Raw genomic sequence first — 15,823 nt, 5'->3', positions numbered from 1 at the left:
GACGGCGGCAATGGGGGGGAGCCGTCCGACAGAGTTTCGTTGTTTCGTATTTTTTTATTCGTTAGGTTATAGGTAATATGTGCATGTGTGTATACCCAAACTCGGCTATAACGGTCAATGGAATTAAAATTCATTATTTAAAACGCGTCCGCCGCTCGTGGTTTTTACAGAATAAATATACATACATACACACACACAAACAGGCTAGACTACATAATATGTACCCAGGTATTATAATACCTGTTATGTACGTGTGCAATAATATACGCGTGCAATAATTTATAAAATTTATTAGGTTTAATATATATTGTGGTTCTGTTACAGAACTTCTGTCCGTGGAAGGTCACCCCCAAGACTTTTGAACATTACTAATGTATATATTAATACTATACGTATACACAATAATATGCACGATTATGTAGGACACAATAACTCTATTGTGTTTTGTGTTGTTTTTATGTATAATATGTAGATATTGTTAATTTATTATGCAAATCGAAAAACCAGCGTTGCATTATTATAATGTATTTATAGTTTTATACGCGAATTATAGTTATTTATTATTATGTATTATTATTTTTTTTTTTTAAGTTCATGTTTTTCTTTGACATCATATTAAATATTCCTATATTTTATACAAGGTCCTACTTATATTTTTTTATATGTATGATAAAATACAAAATTCTATAAAACATCGTTATCTTTCTAACTCTTGATCATTTTTTTTTTTTTTTTTTACAATTTCTTAAGCACACTAGCTCCCAACTCAATTTTAATACAATTTTAACTCGTGTTTATGTACTTGCTGACTCAATTCAACTAAAATAGACATTTTTCTATACAGGACCTTTGGTAAAAAACATATTTAGAAATACTAAACACCAGTACTTATTTATTTCTTATGGTAATTACTATAATTAGGTACTCTATGATTTACGACCAAAATATGTTGTCTTTAAGATTATTTAGTTAAATATTTGTTATACAGAACAGTATATTATGAAAATTTAGTTAGACGTTTGTAATAACACAAAAAAGGGAAATTAACGTTTAAATATAAGTATGATGCGGCCGGACTGACACAAGGGACACAAGCCTTGTATGTAAGTCCGGTATTAATAAATATTAAGTATACTTGTTCTCGTGTTATTACCTTCCTCCTGTTCTTCGGAGGGTTCTCAAGATCGTGATTCAAGAATGTGATCAAATACACTGTTACACAAATTAGATAGTAACATAACCTGTACTAAAAATTAGTATTTTAGACATACACCTTACCTAATTTGCCGCAGTGAATACTTATAGTACGTTCTTCGGAGAAAGATGCAAGATGACACAAATTACGATATGATTTAAAGAAAACTTAAATTTAAATAAGAAAAACAACACTGATTTAACTTAGAGAAAGAAAGAAATCCAGCTGTCGCTCGCAGAGTCTTGTGTGTAAGTCGTATGGTGGTTTTTGGGAAGAGCTCCTGCTCGCTTTTCTCGTGCTCCTGCACTCATAATTTTTGTCGGTACTCGTGCACTCGATAGTTTGGCTGGTGCTCATGCACTCATGGCTTGGCTGGTACTCGTGCACTGCAGAGAGAAGACGACCTGGTCCAGCCAGCCAGAGTCGCAGGCGATGCCATCAAAAAAAGGACTCAGCGTTTTTCGAAGAAATAGTCTTTCTTCTAGACGACAGAGAGCTTCATTGTTCCATGGCTTGTCTCTGGTGGCTAACAAAATCGGTTTACACGCTTTGCGAGACATTGTCACAACTCATGTGTCAATCCCCTTGTGACCATATAATATAAGTCGTTTTCTTTTATTAGTGGCGAAAGGATGTTTATAGGATTTAGTCTGCGTGCGACAACTTGACCGTTAATTTATTTGATTGAATTTTATGTATATGTAAGCATACCATTACACGTTAATTAAATTAAAATAACCGTCCTTTATAAAATTAAATCTAAAAGCTTTAAATTCTATAGAAGGATTTATAAATTTAGGAATGAATGCCCGTCTGTTGAATCACATCAGGATGTAACGGTCACCGAAAGGACTAAAAATAATGACCGCTGCTTAAAGGTGGCTGTCGTTTAGAGGTGACTATAAATAGTAAAATACCTCCAAAAGACCGTTACATAGAGATAGAGTGCAAAAAAAATCAAATAAAATACACAATGGACAAACCAAAAAATGTATTTATGACATACGTACACAACAGTTAATTATAAATACGTATTAAAATTAAAAATATTAAGTAATATTAGTTTGTTTTAAATGTATATAATTTGAAAAAATGTTCTTGAAATTAATTTCTGCTATTTTTAATTAATCAAAATTATTTACGTCACCTTTTTTTGAAGAGTAAAAATAGCTAATTGTTTTATTTAATTAAAAACCTCTGAATAATTTAATTCATTGTACTCTTATTATTCATTTCCTCTAGCTTCCTCGGTTTCTTCTTTAAATTCCTTCTCGTCATTATCACATAGTGATAATAACTTGATATCACTGTTATCTTCTTTAGAGTTCAGATTTTTGTCGATCGAAAAAATGTCTTTACCTTGCATATGAGTTTGCAAGCTAACTAATTGTACAACAAAAATCATTTCATTTTCGAAATCTGTGTTATCTAACTCTCCGTGCAAATTTTTTACAATAAAACCTAACTTTTTAAGTATTTAACGACACTATTAACTGTAATTTGAATTACAAACTGTACAATCTACATCAAAGCGTCTAAAACAGCTATACTTTTTGCAAGATCGTCAGCATTTTTCACTACATCGATCTGTGATAATACGTATACGCCTAAGTATCGTTTATTGTTGGTAAGTAAATTTAAAGTGTTGTGCTATACTTTGACCTAGTAGTTGGAAGTGTAACGTTATATTTAGTGGTAAAAATACTAAATATATATTTTGTAACTTAAAAAAAGGATGTGATGTTGCATTACCCAAAAACAAAATAATTGTATACGTTTTTATTTTTTCATCAAACCACATTAACCACTCTGCATAATACGAGTTGGTATTTCGCGTTAATCACGTTAATTACTTGTCTCCCAACGTATATAAAGACATTTTAGGTCTATATTTTTAAAACAACGGTATTTTTAGACTTTCGTATTATTAAAGGTTTTTTGAGTTCAACAATTAATTTAACGCATAATAATATATGACCGTCAATCTTTCTTTAAAATTTCCCCAGAATCACAACTTTCATTTTTAAAATTTAATGTTCAACTATAGGAAGAACTTTATAAACAACCCTGTTTCGTCGGTTTTAAAATATTTTCAGGGCTCATATGAAGAAATTAATTATTTTACTACTTTTACTTTTATACGCCGTTCGTCCACTGTTTTCGTATCAAGTATCAGCCGATTTATTTTCACTCAAATAACTTTAAAATACATATTGTACCGTGTTTTAAATTTATTGAGCCAACCATTTGACGCTTTAAAATGTTTATATTCAAGTTTTTGACTTACTTGTTAAGTATTTTCTTCGAATATTGTTGTCTACTGATTGAAATATTTTTAGAAACTTCAGCACTAAACCATTCGTACACAACGTCATTAATAATTAATTCGAATTTGGAACGTTTAATAGTTTTCATTTCGACATTACCGTTAGATTACCATAATTTTAAAACCGTATCTTTATTTTCTATTAAATTAGTGGCTTGAGTTCTCCCTATTCCAAATTTATTAGCAAGAACACGAGCACCACAATTTTTTTCATATTCTTTAACAGTCTAACAACTTGATTTTTTTCCGCTACAGTTAGGTGTTTTTGTTTGGATGCCATGATAATCACGTAAATTAAAACTTTTACAGCTTGTACTGGAAACTAATGAAACATCACATAATACACAAATAGGTACACCTTGTTTATAGCGTTATCGTAAAATTCCGTTACGATAACTACAAACTGCAATAAATAATTTGGGCAAATCACACATTTTAAATTTCTTATATGTACATATTTTCTATTATTTTATCTTATATTTTGACTGTTATATAGAGGTATAATATATTTTTTCCTTAACATTTGACGGGACCAAAAAAAAATTACCGTTAACAGAAATTTGACTGTATCTCTTTGTATTGCACAAAATGGTTAGTGAAATATAATATGATATATTTTATCTAATTCCTAAATATTACTCTCAATTAATAACAAAAACTAATACGTAATAACAATTGTTTATTTCTATATTTTAACAGCTTTTGAGAGAATGACTAATGGACTATGGATAGATAGGTAATGTATACACAATGTACGTGCACATATTTATTTATAGTTTATAAAATTTAGTGAGTACTGCTTTCTATATAAAAATTATTGATATACTATATTTTGTAGTTTTCTCGTAAATTAAATAATACACAAATTATAGCTATAAAAATTTTATAATACAAATTTTAAGAGTGATTAGTTTCATTTATACTTTTTATACAACTTACTATTTTAGTAACAACTTTTATTATAAAATATTATTTATTAACTGCAGACTGTGATCGACTATTTCGTAAGCAGCGCTCAGGATTATAGAACACTACACCTGTTACTTTTTTAGTTTTCGAAGCCATTCACGATATTTTAAGTAAAATTAAGCATCTAATTGGTGCAGTACTTTCTCGGACTGAACTCTATCTGTTCTTTTACTAGGTTCGTATAGTTTATAGCTGTGGCATAAAAGTACTGTTGGTCTATAGACTATAGATTTCTACTTCGATGGGTGTTTTTCCGACTTTATAGAGTGACGAAGATACACGAAATTTCATACTTGTGATAGATCTAAACTTAGTCACTTTTTGTCTATTTTTATGACTCAAGTGTTCTGTACTTAAGCTAATTCAATCATCAATCATTAATTATTATACAACTGAATCTTGAAGAATATGATTTAAGCAATTATTAAATGACTTAAGTACAAAAGATAATCATGTTTAATATTGTGAACGACTTCTAGAATCATGGAATAGTTAAATATATATGTATTATGTTTTATAAATTATATGTATTTAATATTTACAGATTACATTATCCCATATTACGTTATTTAATTTGTTTTTAATAATAATTTCTAACAATAACATTATAATTGAGTATTTTTAAAATCATAAGTAAAAACTATTATATTAAATTTTAGACTTTAATTTATCGTTTATCTAAACATGAATAATTTAAATTAATTCTAAACATACCATAAACATTAAATTAATGTCGAATAATATGTTAAATCACATATTATGTTGGTGCCTAATCTAACATTTAATAATAATGTTTCTGTTATTATTAAGAATTTTTCATCGTTATATGTCCGTTGTTTATTAAGTACTTGGTTATTGGTTAACTAAGTAAATAAATATGTTACTATATTTATTTAATTTAAATTTTGTATTTTCAATTATTAAACATCGTCCCTTGTTAGTTTATCAAAGTACCTATCTATATGGATTTTTTTTTTTTTGTGTGAAATATTTTAATAAAATCAACCTCACTTATGAACAATACAGGCTGCAGCGATGCAGTATAGTATGATAGTATAGTAATTTTTGTCATATGACCTAGTCTCAGGACAGCTCCGAGCGTTAAAGATAATTCAGAAATGGTTAATAATTATATATGATAAAAAATTATAAATGTTATAAACATTTTGTAAAAGGTTTTGTAATTAATAGTTAATCCAATATTTTTCTCATCTCTTTGCATTGTTCAAAGATCACAACTTTGGACACTTGATAAAAATTACAAGTATTATTATAAACATTTATAGCATTAAAACTCATCAAGAACATAGACGGTGTTTATAAATAATAATAAGCACGTTTGTCTATACGATATTATTTATTGCTACCATTACCGTTTCGTGGTCCAATACACAAATCACAGCTGTGAACATTCTAGCTATAGAACCAGTAACGGGTAAAAGACATTGGAATTTCATAAGCACGATTCTCCAAGCATTGACAGACAGTGGCCATCGCATTACCGCATTCACTCCACTACCCGACTGAGAGCGAATCAACTATACGGAAATCGACATATCAAATGAAATTTCAGCGATTGGACGTTGGCATTGACTCCCGTTTCGTAATGGAAACCTTTAGAAAATCTACGGTAATTATACCTTTGGTTATGAACTGAACCCGTTGCATTTGCAGTATCTATATTATACGCACGAACATCCCAAGATGAAAAATATCATACTTAATAATGAACAGTTTAATGTTTAATTACGATTTAATTGTCGAACGAGCTACATCGGATTGTGTCACTTACATAGCCACACAATTGGATATACCAATCATATTCTCGTCCCCCTCGCCGTTAAAAACGACAATTGAATATACCGTAATAGGAAACGGTTCAAACCCAATATCCATGTCACATGTAATGGCTAATCACTATGTCCTATTTTCCTTTTTAGTTCAATTTCTTGTATTTATAATTAGATTTTGTCAATTAACATATTTACACGCACAGTTTTTGTTTTACACAGACTGTATATAAGTACCTACATCAAATTTATATTTTATAAAATAATATTTTACATAAGTTGTATACGGGTTAGGTAAAGATAGATTCGATAAAATAAGGCGATTGCTAGCTGTCATTTTTACTTTTAACAATATAAAATATGCTTTAATAGCAAAATGTAATAATTTTGAGTAATTTTTATTATTGTTATTATTTATTTATTTTTTATGTATATTTACTAATTTAAACAAATATTTATAATTTTTTAGCTCATTTTTTGTGATTTTTTTGTTATTTTTAAGTCATATTTGCATTTTTTAATGTTTTTAAAATCATCAACTTCCGAGCCCAAGTCATCACTAACCTACAATATGCCTATATTTTTGGTTTTTAAAAAATAAATAATAACGAATATCAGTGACCCACGGCGATATTTTATATTTTTTTTTTTAAATATCAATACAGTGCCTTAAAACGCCATATAAAAACACGAATGTTCCCTTCTACCACAATTGGTCTCATTCCTATAATAACAATTCGGACCGTACAATTTAAAATACAAACGCTTTTGTAAAGAAATTACCTATACAAAAAATAAATATTTCATTTCATTAGAAAATACCTAATAAATACTTTAAATTGAATAATCATACAAGAATTAATATATAGTACCTAGTAATTTTAATATTTAAGCGGTTTTGTCATTTAAATAATAAATGTCTAACTTTTTATTTCTCCTTTTTTTTTTTGCCCAGGCTTGAGCCGCTAAACTAGCTTGCCCTAATAAATATGCAATTTACACACCTATACGTAGGTACTCTTAAATAATAATTTATAAGCATAAATTAACTAAAGAAATAGAGTGAATAAACATTATAACGACTCTTTTTTCAATTATAAGAAAATAAAAAAATCAATTTTGTCAACAACTAAAATTGTACATACAAATTTTATTTCTTAAGTTTTTCGTTTTTCCTGATTATTTTTAAAACTAATGAGAATTTTTTACCTATAACTTCCCAAAGTACCAACAAGATTAGAAATTCGCCATCAAAAACCACCCCAAAATTTAAAATCAAAGCATTTTTACTGCCCCGAAAAGATACTCACACACACATAAAATACATATCGTTACAATATCAATACATCCAATGTTCCGCTCAGAATTAAAATTGAAAATGTATGTTATGAAATTAAACTGAAAGTAGTCCGGCAGAAATTAGGTCAATCTCGCCAACAACCGCTGCTATAATCAAGAAACTTATAAAATTAGATGGAATAAATTTCCTTTCTTGCCACACCCTCCAACCGTCAATATATCGAAAAGACTCTACTTATACCTGCAACTTATACATTTATACAAACTAATAATTTAGTGTTATCACAATTTACATTGTTCGAACTACTGGATATTTTAGAATACATCGACAATTCACCGCATGAAGTGATTTACTTCACTTTTGGATCAATTGTGGAAATGTCAACGTTGCCGGACCAAATCCAAAACGCGTACAAAGACGGTCTGTCTAAAGTTCCTCAATTAATGTTTATAAATGGTTTCCTCAGCATGAAATACTATGCAAGCATTAAGCAATTGCTTACATATCTATATTATACACATATTATACCTACATTACATTACACAATGATATTGTTTTTAAATTAAACACAGGACAAAAGATTTTTTTTATCATTCGTACCTAACCCAACCTAACGCAGGGATGGCAATTTCTATGGACTGATTATCTGTGATTAAAGAAAACTTTTTTAATGCCGTTAATGAATTAATTAACAATGAAAAGTGAGTTGCAGTAAACGTTAAATTTAACTATCGTTGCGTGTAATAACTATAATAATGTCATTGATAAAAACATAACACTGTGTTATTGCGAAAACAATTTTTTAAGATACCGAAAAAATGACAATGCAGCTTCTAATCGTTTCAAAGATCGACCCGTGACTCTGGCAAAATCGGTGGTTTATTGAACAGAATATGCTTTTCGTCATAAAAGTACACCTCACATAAAATCTTACGCTTTCAATCTGACGTGGTATCAATACTATCTTTTGGACGTAATTGCTGTCATTCTATTATTATATACCTCTACAATCTAACCATCGCCAAAATTATAGTCACAAAAAAAAAAATGGCGCCCGGACAGGGACTCGAACCCTAGACCCCTAGGTTAAAAGCCTATAATGCTCTACCGACTGAGCTATCCGGGCGCCATTTTTATTTATTTATTTATTTTTTTTTTTTTTTAACTTATAAAAAAGGAAGTTAAGCTATCGCTCGCAGAATCTTGTGGTGTGAAGTGTATGGAGGGTTTTGAGTAGAGCTCCTGCTCGCTTGTCTGGTGCGCCTGCACTGAGGAGAGAAGACGACGTGGTCAAGACCAGCCAGAGTCGCAGGCGGCTCCATCAAAGGCCTCCGTGTCCTTAGAGAAATCAGCTTTCTCCCCGACGACGGAGAGCCTCATTGGACCATCCCTTGTCTTTGGCGGCATACGAAAATAGATCACACGCTTTGTGCCATATTGTCGCAATAGCGTTTGGGTTCCTACGTGACCAAACAATGTAGATCGTCTCTCTCATCAGTGATCAATAGGAATTATTGGTTTTTATTGAGGGCTATCTGCGTACGACAACTTGACCGTTATTTTATTTAATGAAATAATAAAATATACAATAAATTATGATGTGTGAGCATATCATTACAATATATTATAATATAGAGTGTTACTGAGATTTTAAATATTTAGGTAGTTAATACCTTATCAAAATAGAATACAATTTATCCACTAATAAAACATACATGCGGTAAAATTAATATTCTTCCGAAAACATTGTTTCTTATATTATAGAAATTGCATACGGATAAAAACTTAAGAAATTTACTAGCAACTTCCGATGTTACAAAATTTGTTTTATTTTTTTATCCTTAAGCTATATTTTAATAAAATATATTAATATATTATTTTGTTCTTATTTTAGCAAATACAACGTAAATACTGTAAATATCATATGTCTCACCGTTTATATCCCCCGCTTATCCATCCTCACTATTCTCATTGCGGTGGCGTACAACTTTACTAATAATGTAAAAAATAATAATTATAATTATACCAAAAAATGATGCGATAAATAATCTATGTATATGATTTAAGTAATACAATTCGTAAATTTTTTTATCTATATTTAATATTAATAATATTAATTATTAAATACAGATACAGTATATTAAAAAAATAAAGTGCATAATACAATATTCTATTACCACTATATTAACAAAGTAATAAGTAGAGTTTTTTATTATAAAAAATAGCTGATATCACACAAAAAACACTTCGTTATAACTCCATGTAAAAATGCTAGGTTAAAAAAGTTTAAAATAATATGTAATGATTAAATCTTTAAGAGACGTGATATAATAATATGGAAACTAAGTAAAATTTCATTTTATAATACCTTTTACAAATACCTATGACGACAAATAAGATCAATTGTTAAGTTAAATACTTAGTCAACAATAGGTTTAACTACTTGGCAGGAAGTGTAAGTACACTTAAATAAAGTTCAGAACCTGGAATCTATGTAAATATCCAGTACTTCTTAGAAATACTTCACATTCATGGACTGTAAAGTCTAGCAGCTTGCTCGAAAAATCAAGATTTATTTTGTTTGGATTACAAACAGATCAAAGAAAAAATATAGAAACCGATGCCGGGCGATTCGATCAATGTCAGTTAAAAAATCTTAAGGTTTACTTAAATTCAGAAGTGTATCCATATGAAGACTTTCGAGCCGATTTTAAAAATAATACCACCAGCATACTCTACAAAGCTTATACAGACTTTCAAAAATCGTATTACGAAAGAGATTATTGTGAACTATTGTTATCAAAATATATTTTTCAAAACTATGTTCCAATCGTCGTTGTCGATTTGTCACATCAGAATGATAACGTTAAATTGTCGACCGTAAACCTACGAATAGAATTTGAAACGGATACAGTTATTCCAGAAAATACTGCAGCTTATTAATATTACACGATCAAATTATTACATATAAGTATATAACCCGTTAAGTGGTAATATTAGAAAATCGTAAAACCTTGTAAATATTTATTGTAAGACTTAATATTAATAAATGAAAATACTTTATTTTAAAATATCACGCTTGTTTTTATTTTACATTATTATTCAAACAGTTTGCGTTTTGTACTCCGTCGAGTTGATTTTTTTGTGAGCTTGCCGCCTGTAAAGTCTAGAATAGATGGCGAGTAGTTGAAAGACGTCGGACCATCGTTCTCATCAACTGCTAGGCTCGTTAATGGAAATTTTACACGGTTATTATACTATAGGGGATACTGTGTAAAGTTGTCCGAATCATGTTCAGTAGAATGTTCGTCTATGATAGCTGGTGATGATGACGGCGGATTGATAGGACCATCGTTCTCGTTGATTAACTAAACAATTATAATTTGTCAATATAAATATAATAAAATCAAATGTATCTTTATTACCATATTAATTGATCCGTCGTACTCATCAACTTCTAGCCTCGTTGGTGGAGATTCGATATATTGAGGCAGAATAAACCATGGAGGATACTGCGCACAATTGTCCAAATCTCGTGCGTACGAACTACGAAAAGTCGAAATACATTAGAGGTAATAAGGTTGAGATGAGCATCACTTCAGATTCAGTGAATAATTATAAGGGCCGCGCCACACTAGAGCGGTTTTGACATGCATTTTTCCATCGCGCGGTTTGCTCGCATTCACTACACGTTCAGACTAGCTCAGTTGACCAGTATTTATTGATTCGGTACTATTTTGCGCGTCATTTGATTGTATTTTTTTACATTTTTATTATACATTTTATTGTATATTTCTTATTAAGTTTTTTCACGAAAGTGTTCACTTCATAATTTACAAATTTATTTATTGAATAAATAAGTTAAAGGTAAGAAACAACTAACAACGAACAATTACATATTTTTTTTTACAAGTTATTTATCTGTATCATTATTAAAAAATATGAACTTCTATTAATAAAAATCATATTTTAATTTTTTTTTAATTTTTGATTTAATGTGGATTACAACTATTATATGAATGCAATAAAAGTCGTTGCAGTGGCAGAGGCATTTGGATATCTGAACCCATCAAAGTCAGAAAGATCGTTTTGGGTTCATCCATTTAATATACTCGTAGTACGGGAAACTAATAATCGGTTTTTTTTCATTTTATGGAGACATTCGAAAGTATCCGAATAAATTTTTAGAGTATTATAGAATGTCCATTTCTTCGTTTAATGAGCTATTAGAAAAACTACATCCCTACATTACAAAAAAAACTACTAAGTTCCGACTTCCTGTGTGTCTAGAAGAAAGATTGACTATTACAATCAGGTAATAATAAAACTATACTAGTGAATATAGTTAGGTATACATAATAAGTATAATCAAATTAATTAATTTTCTGCAATATATAAAATATATAACCTTTTTTACCTTAAAAAATGAAACACTGAGACCTAGAAAACTGTGGATATAGCAACAAATACTGAATTTGATCAAGGAAAAGAACAACTATAAGAAAAATGGGAACTATCAACAATACCAAAAAACAAAAAACTATATAACAACAAAATGCAGAGAAGCAAAGGAAATATGGATGAAAAAAATCTCAAAAGAAATTGAAGACAAGATAAGTAAAAGTAAAATGGACAAAGCATATGGCATAGTTAAATTAACATCGTTCCAAAATAGAACGAAAAGCAGTATAGTTAAGAATAAAAAGGGTGAACTATTGATTGATACGGAAGATATAAGTGATAGATGGAAACAATATGTCGATGAGTTATATAACGGAGAAGATATCAAAAAAGAGACCGACTACATCGAACAAGAAGATGAAGTAAGAATAGATTTTAAAGGACCGGCGATCATTAGGAAGGAATTTGATTTTGCATTGGAACAACTTAAAAACAACAAGGCAGCAGGACCGGATTTAATGAAAAGCAAGTTATTGAAGAATGCCGACGAAGAAGTGAAGAACATCATCTACGAAAGAATACAAGACTGCTATGTTACAAGAAATATTCCAAACGATTTTACAATAAGTAAACTAGTCACGATTCCAAAAAAAGGCAATACAACGGATTGTGCTAACTATAGGACTTTATCTTTAATATCGCACACATCGAAAATTTTGCTAAATATAATAAAAAACAGGATAAAATAAAAAATAGAAAACAATATTGATGACGATCAATTTGGTTTTAGACCTGGAAAAGGAACAAGGGAAGCGTTATTTGCATTGAGAATATTATTAGAGAGGAGAATGGATATGAATAGAAGCACTTATAAAGCATTTGTGGATATCGAAAAAGCATTCGATAACGTCAAATGGAAAACATTATTTAAAACAATGAGTCAAATAGGCATAAACTGGAGGGATAGACGTATTATCTTCCAACTATACAAACAACAAAAAACCCAAATTGAAATAAAAGATGTTAAAAATTGCGCATTGGTTAGGAAAGGAGTAAAACAAGGTTGCTCTGTGTCATCTTTGCTGTTCAATATATTTATTGAAAGTGTCATTAAACAATTTAAAGAAAAAACGAAAGGTGTAAAAGTAAATGGAAGACAAATACACAGTATAATATTCGCAGACGATATAGCCTTAGTAACTGAAAACGAACGCGATTTGAGTAATATGTTGACAAATTTATCAATAGCACTAGAACAAGTTCAATTAAAAATAAATGCCAAAAAAAACCAAAATTCTAATAGTAGACAAACGTAGAAAAGAAATGCAAAGAACCATCAGTTTAAATAACACACCTATTGAGGATGTCAAATCATTTTGCTACTTTGGTAATCATATTACGCAGGACAATAAATACACGACAGAGATAAAGAGAAGAATAGCTTTGGCTAAGCAAGCTTTTACCAAGAAACAAAAGAAACAAAATCTATTAACAAGCAAATACTTATCAGTTAAAATTAGAAAGCATTTTATCAAAACGTATGTTTAAAGTATAGCGCTGTATGGTAGTGGGTAATGGACTTTAAGCACACTAGATAAAAGAAGAATGGAAGCATTAGAGATGTAGACATGAAGGAAAATAATGAAGGTCAGCTGGATAGAAATAAAAACGAACATAGAAGTGTTAAATATGATAGAAGAACCAAGACAAATTATAAAAATGATGGAAATAAGAAAAATAAAGTTCTTGGGACACATTATGAGACATAAACATTCATTACAAATATTATGAAAGGGAAGATAAATGGGGAAAGAGGAAGAGGACGGCCGAGAGAGACAAATCTGGGAAGCATGAAAAAGAGCTAAAGAGCTATATTGGAAATGAAAAGACTAGCAGAAATTGAGAAGATTAGTTGAAGCGACAAGGCAATATTGCCTTAAGATAAAAAAAAAAAAAAATAATTATTATTTTTACAAATTATATAAATTAAAGATTTACCTCTGATGAGTTTTCTTCTTCTTGTTGTTCTTCGCTCCATCGCTGTGCCCATTGTTCAGATAATTGTCTTGTTGCTAATACTTCCAATTGATTAACAAAATTTAAATCGGGATTCGTCGTGATTCGATCATTCTGGAGGTTTTTAATAAAAACCAACATTTCTTCGTTTGTTTTTGGTGGTGAATCAACTCTGATGAATTCTCGATCAATATAATTACCGATCATCGCAAATTGATATAAAACAACTGGTCGTATGATATTGGTTTTTCGTGTGACTGCTTTAAAAAATACTCTCCTCTAGATATTGTAGTATGTGATTTCAACAAATTTTTTCTATCCAACAATTCACGACATCCCTCTTTTTTCTTCGACTCTATGACTAGCATATTTCCCCTTGATACACTATGTTCGATATGGCGGTAAATTCATCCTCCAAAAAAATTTGTTTTCTAACCTTTTGTGGTGGTGCATCTAATATCACTGACAGTATATTCCCCATCAGCTCGTTATGTTGTCATATGCCCATGCGCGAAAAAATATATCTCGGATACTTAGTGTAACCGACAGAGTCTGCGGGGTAGCGAAGAATTTTGGGGAGGGGTACTGGAGCGGGAGACAGGTGTGCATGGTTCATGTGTCGTTGGGGCGGCGGATAAATAAATTATTGATAACAATGAAAACCTGTGATAACATCGGGGGCGGCGACGGCAGAATGAGAGCCGATAGTAGGGATGAACAACACAGTGTAAGGACGAGCAAGAGAGCAATAGGATGAGCTATAGGAATGAGTGGCTGGCGCTCTCTTTTAAAATTGTTCACGCAGGGATTCACAGACAGTCGGCGGCGAGCCGTCGGCATTTCCGGCGCGGTGCGGGTGACCGTCTGGTGCGAAGTAGTGGTGCGCGGCGTAGAGCAGTCGGTGCGCTCCACTGCTGAACCAAAAACCGATGCGGCGGAACACGTCGGCCAACCGCGAAACGCCGAAGCGGTCGGATCTGGCGGAGGCCACCGCGTACTGGTCGTCCAACTCGCGGCCGTCCACGGCCGCCCAGCCGTAGCTCCTGCGCACCGCCTTCGCCCACTGGCCGTCCCACGCCGACCGCAGTTCGCCCGTTGTCGTCGGCGAGTAGTGGACGGTGTGCTGTGCCGGTCCGCGTACTCGTTGATCGCGGCGCGGCCATCCGGCCCGCCGGTGACGGCCATGTCCGGCCGGTGACCGCCAGCCGGTGGCCGGCCACGTCCGACAGCCTCTGCATCAGTCGTCGCGCCGTGCACGGACCGTCCACGTGCACGGGTTCCGTGATTTTCGACGCGAACCGACCACGCACCGACGATGTCCACGGTGCTGTGGCAGATCGAGTCGACGCCGCGGCGATCAGGTGCGCGCGCCCGGTGCGGTCCCCGAAGCCGCACACCACCGGACGCGCGTCCGGCCGGACGTAGCGCGCCCGACGCGCGACGCGCGGCGCAGCACGCGTACGTCCGGGCACGGCCGCCGCTCGCGGCGTGAGCGGACGCGCGTCGTCCACGCGCCGGCCCGGTTCCTCGGCCAGGCGGCCGCGCTGGCCTGGACCGCCATCGGCCCAGCGTCTCGACGCTTCCGTGCGTTCGCTCAGTAGCCGACCACGGGCATCGGGCCGCCGGCGGGTTGCCGGGCAGGCGACCGCGGTCGTGCGCGCCCGGCCACCGCCATCCGGTCGGACACGTGACGCCCCTGCCCGCGGCGGTAGCACGCCTGCGCGTACAGCACGGCGCTGGGCGGCCGCGGTCGCGTGCGGACAGCCCGTACAGCCGGCCCACCACGATGACGGCGGCCGACCGCTTGCCCGGCTTCCGGACCGCCG

General features: G+C 33.0%; 2 protein-coding genes, 1 non-coding gene and 1 pseudogene across 3 annotated transcripts in view; 1 reads left to right on the top strand and 3 right to left on the bottom strand.

Moving 5' to 3' along the window:
• Positions 1 to 4,231: 4,231 nt before the first annotated feature.
• On the top strand, positions 4,232 to 8,595 carry LOC112599227 (annotated as a pseudogene).
• Positions 8,596 to 8,631: 36 nt separating this feature from the next.
• On the bottom strand, positions 8,632 to 8,706 carry Trnak-uuu. Its single transcript has one exon. It is a non-coding gene; the product is annotated as a tRNA-Lys (tRNA).
• A 2,028-nt stretch (positions 8,707 to 10,734) lies between these two features.
• LOC112599117 lies at positions 10,735 to 15,135 on the bottom strand. Its single transcript, XM_025345871.1, has 3 exons — positions 13,980 to 15,135; positions 11,006 to 11,126; positions 10,735 to 10,948 (listed from the first exon to the last, which is right to left on the bottom strand). Exons 1-2 carry the CDS (start codon positions 14,202 to 14,204, stop codon positions 11,031 to 11,033), a joined length of 321 nt encoding a protein of 106 aa, XP_025201656.1. The 5' UTR covers positions 14,205 to 15,135; the 3' UTR covers positions 10,735 to 10,948; positions 11,006 to 11,030.
• Positions 14,325 to 15,823, bottom strand: part of LOC112599226 (glycerol kinase-like) — a 6,520-nt gene continuing 5,021 nt past the window's right edge. Inside the window, 1 exon segment of the mRNA XM_025346044.1 lies at positions 14,325 to 14,381. Coding sequence (XP_025201829.1) covers positions 14,325 to 14,381 — 57 coding nt within the window.

The sequence above is a fragment of the Melanaphis sacchari genome, unplaced genomic scaffold (assembly GCF_002803265.2).
Source record: "Melanaphis sacchari strain LSU unplaced genomic scaffold, SCAv2.0 Contig4_pilon_pilon, whole genome shotgun sequence".
Lineage (NCBI taxonomy): Eukaryota > Metazoa > Arthropoda > Insecta > Hemiptera > Aphididae > Melanaphis > Melanaphis sacchari.
Note: the sequence above shows the minus strand (reverse complement) of the source record. Positions and strands in the feature narration are given on the sequence as shown.